Source organism: Oxyura jamaicensis, chromosome 2 (genome assembly GCF_011077185.1).
Source record: "Oxyura jamaicensis isolate SHBP4307 breed ruddy duck chromosome 2, BPBGC_Ojam_1.0, whole genome shotgun sequence".
Classification (NCBI taxonomy): Eukaryota; Metazoa; Chordata; class Aves; order Anseriformes; family Anatidae; genus Oxyura; species Oxyura jamaicensis.
Genome location: NC_048894.1, coordinates 63,545,882 through 63,553,032, shown reverse-complemented (window position 1 = coordinate 63,553,032; position 7,151 = coordinate 63,545,882). Strand labels below are relative to the sequence as shown.

General features: G+C 45.8%; 1 protein-coding gene across 1 annotated transcript in view; it reads right to left on the bottom strand.

Annotated features, from left to right (window-relative positions):
- Nucleotides 1–6,639, bottom strand: part of EPDR1 (ependymin related 1) — a 30,509-nt gene extending 23,870 nt beyond the window's left edge. The window contains exon 1 of the mRNA XM_035317200.1: nucleotides 6,385–6,639. Within this exon, the coding sequence (XP_035173091.1) occupies nucleotides 6,385–6,611 (227 nt within the window). The 5' untranslated portion in view covers nucleotides 6,612–6,639. The remainder of the gene's footprint in view (nucleotides 1–6,384) is intronic.
- Between the last annotated feature and the right edge of the window lie 512 nt (nucleotides 6,640–7,151).

Here is a 7,151-nt window from a genome sequence, read left to right as displayed (position 1 = left end):
AAAAAAAAAAAAGAAAAGCAATAAAATAAAATCCCTGAATAAAAATGACAGTGATTTAGTGATTTATCTTATGAAAACTCTGGTCCTCTGATTTGAGTTCCAGAAATGTAGGTGTATAACATCTTCTGTGCCATCCTGGTGTAGCTTTAAGTAATTAAGTTTTTTTCTGTTACATCCAATATTACAAAACGAGCCATACATTTCAATGTCCTGGACATTGCAAACACACTTTATCCCATAGAGTTCAAATAGACAAGGATGATAAGAGGGAGGAAGCATTCCCATAACTTTAAAGGATTTAGATGGATAAAAGGCAGAGGCCAATATCCACTATTATCAACAGCAGTATCATGCTAGTGGCTATCATTAAACAAAAATGAGGAACTCTATTTTTTTAAGAACATCTGGTCAACAGCATTTATAACTGATGGGTATTGATAACCCCACTGAATGTTTGACAGCAGTTTCTAAACACACTGACCAGCACCCTGTCAAATTATCAGTTTGAGATCGCTGGGCATTGGCTATCTACATTTTCTTTCCAGCTTTAAAGGGTTTTGTATCCTGCTCTTTCAAATTTAAGAGACAGTTTATTTTTTGCAGCAGGGGCTGGTGCTGTGTTTTGGTACAGTACATAACCACTCCAGAATACAGAACAGAAAGAAGGGTTTTGAGAGCACTATGCCACACCAAGTGTATCATCTCAAGCAACAGAACTGCTTTATTCTTACTCAGTTATCTTTGGTTTACCTTTTCTTTTTACACAACTCTGACAAAGATGTTACAGGCCAAGGAAGTTATCAAAAGCATAAAATAGAAGACAGCAAAACCATAGCTAAGCCAACAGCTCCCAGCTTCCTTTGATACAGTCCACTTGCTTGTTAGCACTGCTGCTCAATGCCTGAAGACATTCACCCTCCTCCTCTGAACGGTGTTTTCATCTCTTTCCACCCAGCCCAATTGTAACAATGAAGGCAAGGAGCTTCACTGCCTCCCTGAGCTGTATAGCCTGGCCAACCTCCAGTACGACTGAAAACTTCAAAAAGAAAATGTCTATTGCCTCTCATAGACAGAAATAAGCAGAAGGAAAAGTCCAGGCAAGATGCTCCCCTGTGCAGTCCCCTCTCCAGACCACGGCCCCCTCTTTGAGAATTGGTCTTCTCCAGGGAACTGGATGCCTTGGCAGGGAGCATCACTGAGGGACTCAGTAAACCAATTCAGAAATCACCTCATGCTAGGAAGGCAAAGGTTAGGGCTTGAACAGCCAAACCTCTGTGCCCCAAAGGCAGACAGCTCTCACTAGCAACTGCCGTATGCTTCAGACTGCTGCCCAGCATCCAGCCACCAACCCCATGCATCACAGCAGCTTTCTGGTGCTGGCTTCTCCAAACTCAGACCTGTTACCCACAGGTGGCACCTGAAAGAATTTGGCACCCATGGGAGGAAAGTAAAATACAGAGGTTTGAGTACCTTCCCTTAGTTCTTCTCAAAAGTGAGTGAACATGTATGTGCGTATTGCATCCACATCAGCTTATGAAGCATTTTAGATCCCAAGAATGCACATTAGATATAGAGAAACTGCTGAAAACTCAAGTTCTACGTTTCACTGCAAATTAAGGGTCTGAGAAGTCTGCATACCCTACATAATCTTAAAAAATGGGGTTTAGGTTCCCAAGTCATTTGGCCAATTTTGAAAATTTTACCCATGACCACAGTTCATTCCCCTAAACGTTAAGCTGCAGAAACCACTCCCAAAACCAAGTCTGGGAAACAAATTTGCAGTTGCTCAGAGTAGCACAATACTTAGCCTGTTGAGTCACCATAATGACCACAGAACGGATGAATTATATGATTTTAATAGGTCAGACCCCACTGTTTTTTCCTTTACAATCATACATCCTAAAACAACTAAGAAGTAGTTTGAGATAAGTCAGACACACATGCTCACATGCTGTTTATTCTCAAAAGTCACCACCTCTTCTCCTGACGAATGCTCTTATATTTATTTGCACCTGAACAGACAGTGCTTCTCTTCAGTGCAGGACAAGGACTGACACATGTACGCAAACACCCTGCAGGAATGATGGATGTATTTCTCTAAACACAGCTTTGTCACTCCTCTATTGCACTAGCAGTTATTGCTACAGAATGAAGGAGTTAATCCTGTTCATAGCTGAGCTTGTCTTTTGCAACTACAATCAAAACTGAATAAATTACCACCATGCAGCTCTATTTTTAAACAAACACTAATATAATATCTTTGGGCTGATTTTTTTGGTTTGGTTTGGTTTTGTTGTTGGTGGGTTTTGTTGTTTTTTCTTACTCTGCCGTTATGGCTGTTAGGAAAACAAACCTTGCAATCTCAAATGTGCAGGCATCCCAACGTGCTGCACACTGCATAACAAATGCAAATGTCTCATGGAAATTCCTGTTAGAAGACACTCATAGAAGAGATAAATTAATTTTCTTCCTCCTAGTGATGTTGCTGATCACATGGAAAAACATTCTTCCTCACCATCGCCATGTCTTATAGGACAAAGTGTCATTGTGTCTCCTCTGAATATCACTCTGCAAAAAATAATATTAAAGCTAAGGGTGAAACTCTACGAACACAGCATATAACACCCCAACCCTCAAACAACACCTGCATGTTTTTTTTGCTCCTGCCTCACCTTCCTTCCTTCATAACCAAGCACTAATACCTCTTGAGTGGCTTCAGCAGTGTGCTAGGATGTACGTTTCTTGCTCTCTTTCTCAAAAAAAAATAATAATAATAATTAAAAAAAAGTGATGCAGGACATGTGGCATTCTGGAGGAACAAAACTGGTCACACTGCAGTCAATGGGATTTGGGGTTTAGACCTTGATAGTGGCAGGGCTTAAAACAGTTTGCAGTGACGTCACACTCAAATCTGAACCCAAAGGAAGACATTACCTTACAACAACACAAACACCTGACACACCAACAGCAAAACTGTGCTGATGACTGCTACCTATTCGGCGAAGTGTTCAGCGATGATGGCCAGCAGAGGGTTGAACAGGAGCAAGGAAAGATTGACACACAGAGGACACAAGAGGAAGTAACTCCATACAGTATGAAATAAAGGATTAAAAAACACCTACTGTGCTTAATGGGTAATATTACACAGTTCTGCCTTAAGAGCTCTAGAGATCTGTTCCAAGTACTCTCATATCACATCATATATAATAACCCAACTGGTATGACCTCTTCCAAACAGGAAAAGGTAATTTCTGCTCAATAAAATCTCAATTTGTTTTCTTTTCTTTTTTCCTGCTGGTTGCTTCAGAAAAACAAAAGAGAAGACTGTCCTTGCTCTCCTTGTCTATACCCCAAATTTTGATCCAAAAGGGGAAAGAAGCAGTAGGGCAAGGTACACTGGAGAAAATATAAGGTGAATAGAGAGATGCAGAGTGTAGCTAAGGCTGGAGCTGTAAAAGAAGTGGAAAAGCAAATTTAGAAAATTTAGAAATGAATCCAACCAGAATGGGTTCTCCTATAAAAATCTCAGCCTAAGATCACAGTCAGTAGTTTGTTATGCTCTAAGGAGCACAAGCAGTTAGCAGTGTTACCCACAAAGACACATGCCATTGGTGACATCTTTCATCGCTGTGTTCTCCCATGAGGACAGTGGCTGTTCAGATGGTGGTGACAAGGCTGCAGCTGGCCGGATGGGGAGAGAACAGCCTTTACCAACACAGCAACGGGATCTCAGGTGCCCATGCAATGACTGGTGAGTAAAGAAGTGATGTTAATGAAGCAGCGATGGGCGATCTACCTTACGATTACTTTCAGGAGTTTAATCAAAACACCCTGTTGATGTGGGTATGAAAATGCCACACAGCAAATGACATGAATTAGAAACATATACAAAGAAAACTGAAAGTTTTCGGTTTTCCTATGGTTAGGAGCCTGCAAGCCACTTCATACAGGCAGGTCTTTGTGTCCCTGATTAACCTCAGTCAACTAGCTTCAACAAGGCTGTGTCTGATTATGGCCCACATTGTTTTTTAAGATTCAGAAAACGCCTTCTATAAAAATTTGGTCTTTGGCCAACACTGATTGTTGTGTGTAAGTTACATCTGATAGGAGTAAATGTGTCTGTTTGTGAGAATGTAGACTGAAATTCCCCCTGAAACCAAGATAGCACTATTTTTCTTGCTGCTTTTGTGTAATTATCCTTTTCTTGCCAACATCAAAGCAGAGTGGGAGTTTTTTTTTGCTTGTTTGTTTTTGTTTTTGTTTTTCAAAAGGCAGGATAAATCCCCTTGCCTTTAACTTCCGAAGGCTTCAGTTTCTGACTCACTGTGTCTGATGTGAAATGAAGTCGTGATCACAGCCCCAGACCAGATCCAGCACACACTGAAATCAATGGGAGTCCTTCCGTTCACTTCAGTGGGAGCTGGGTCACACCCTTAGCAGACACAAACTGCGCTCATAACAAAATCACCCTCTGGTCTTAGATGGCAGAAAACACGGTCAGCCCTGGAACAGCAGGGATGCCTGAGGTCAGAAATTGTCTACAACAAAAAATTAATGCAGGCAAAACCAACAGCGGGATGTGTCCAGTGCACCTGCCCACACTGTGCCTCTCTCTAGCACTATCAGCCCAGACAGAACTGAGTCCAGAGAAAATATTTACCAAAAATGTAAAAAGAGTGGATCTTGGCAAAGGCCAAAATCTGGCCCTGAGTGGAAAATGCAAAATAATTGTTCAATCTTAAAATAAAGTCTTCAAATAAAGCAAACATATGCTTAAAGAAATGAGCTCAGTGCAGCTTAGGAGTTAGAAAAGACTTGCATCGCGCTTTGTAGAGCAGTTTTACACTTGTCAAATGTGAGGGCTGACCTGGAACTTCTCAAAGAAAGAGACTATGAGCATGGGCAACATTAGACTGTATTTTGTGTTAGCAGATCACCAACAAACCACTGGAGGTTACCTTTAACATTCTTCATATGGCTCCTACTTAAAACAGCAATGAAGAAAAACAAAAGATCACAATGAGGAAAAGCGAACCTTTACCACAGGACTCATATAATACTGTTTCTAGAGCCTGTTTTGAGATTGTCAGAGAAAGGACTGAGGGGGAGCACGTGCTTCAGAAAGATTAAAACACTGACTATATGATGTTAGCAATGAGTCAATTATTGGCAGGAACAAAGCCAGGAACAAAAAGGAGTATTGATCTCTCAGTAGCAGAGAACTTTTGGGCTGGATGACACAGCATTTCTAGATTGGTCTTCACCTTAGTTTACTCATCCCCAGTTATGATGCACTATTATTTGAGCAATTTTCAGGTGGGATAGGCGGAGTGGCTGCCTCACAGCAGCAGGTACGTCTCAACATGGTGTCTGTGTGTGATCGACACTTGGCACCTTGGTAGGCCTTGCTGGCTATATCGCATCTTCCTGTCAGGGCCTGGGCTTGGCAGGCTGGGGAGACACAGGTCCTTCTTCAGCCAGCGTTTTCCTGCACTTATTTTCCATCGAATCAAGAAATGCAGGATGAAGGAGTGATACTGTTGTATTAGCAGACACAATCAGCACTAGTTATGAACAGTGAGGTCTTCTGGGGCTGGGCAGCCTGTGCAGCGTGATTGAGCCCCTGAGCAACGTGGGCATGCCCCTGTGTAACACGGGTGAGCCCCTGTGCAATGTGGGTGAGCCCCTGTGCCACAGGTAATGGAGGCACCCTCGCTGTGCTGACTTAGCATTTGTAGGAACAGGGAATGACCAGATAAAAACATGACTCAAACTTGTCAGCAAATTACTGAGCTAGAACAGCCCCTCCCACGAACATTATTAATGGATCTGAGGGTAATCTTTCCACATTTTACTGTGACTTTTGGGGATATATTTTATTTTTTCTGCTCCATTTCATATAATGATAACGATAATGATAATGATAATGATAATAGAATAAGGGGAAGGGGGAGGGGAAGATGAAGAGAAAGGGGAAGGGGAAGGAAAAAAGGAGGAGGGAAAGAAGGAGGGAGAGGAGGGGGAAAAGGAGGAGGAGAAGAAGGGAAGAAGGAGGGGGAGAAGAAGGGGGAGGAGGGGGCGGAGGAGAGGGAGAAGGAAGAGGAGGAGGGGAAGAATGCAGCTGTGGAGAGCAGTATCTCTGCAGCAGGCAGGCTGAAGGCCGGCTGCCAGCCGGTCCCTCCCCAGACACCAGCCGTTCGGGTGCTGGGCTCCCCCTTGCCCAGCGCAGGACGGCAGCTCCCTCGCTCCCCCGTCCCGCCACGGCCATGCGCCCCCCCGGGGCCGCCCCCCCGGCATCCCCGCCTCGCCCCGAGCCTCGGGGGGTGCAGCGTCCCCTTTCCCCCCTCCCAGGGGCCACCCGCTCCCACCCTTCTGACCACCTACTTCTTGCAGGGGATGAGCGCCTTCCTCTCCTCCAGGATGCGGAGGCGCTGGTTGGGGCCGTCGTAGGAAACGGCCGCCCTCGTGATGCGGCCCATGCCGTGCCGGTAGAACACAGTGCGCCCTTCCCACTGCCCCGGGGCCTGGCACGGCTCGGCCCCGGCCCCGCCGCCCGTCAGGAGCCCCCCCAGCACCAGCACCAGCACCGGCACCGGCACGGGAAACGCCATGGCTCCGCCGCCCCGGGAACGGAGGTGGGGGGGGGGGGGGGGGGGGGGGGGGGAGAGGGGCGGGGGGGGGCGCCCCCCCCCAAAAGCCCGTGGGCCCCCCCCCCCCCCCCCCTTTCCCAAAACCCCCCCCCCCCCCCCTTCCTAAACGTCGCCTGCTGACGGCCGAAGTGGCACCTGCCGTCGGGGGAGACAAAGCGCCAGCATCCCCCTCCGCAGCCCCCAGACCGTCCTCACAACACGGCTCCGGCACTCCGGGGAGACGGGGGGTAGGGGGCGAGTCACCTCTCGACGACATAGAGGGGAGACAGGGGGAAAGGGGGGGCTGGCCCCCGTCCCGAGTAAAGAGCGCAAAAAGTGAACACTCCCTCCCCGCGTGCCCAGCCCCCGGGGCTACCCCCACAAGCCCCTAGACGGCAGCTAGTGCCGCGTCTGTCCAATATATATAATATTAATAAAATGTCCAATATATATATATATTTTTTTTCTTTATATATATAAGAAAATATATATATATATTTATATATATATAATATATATATT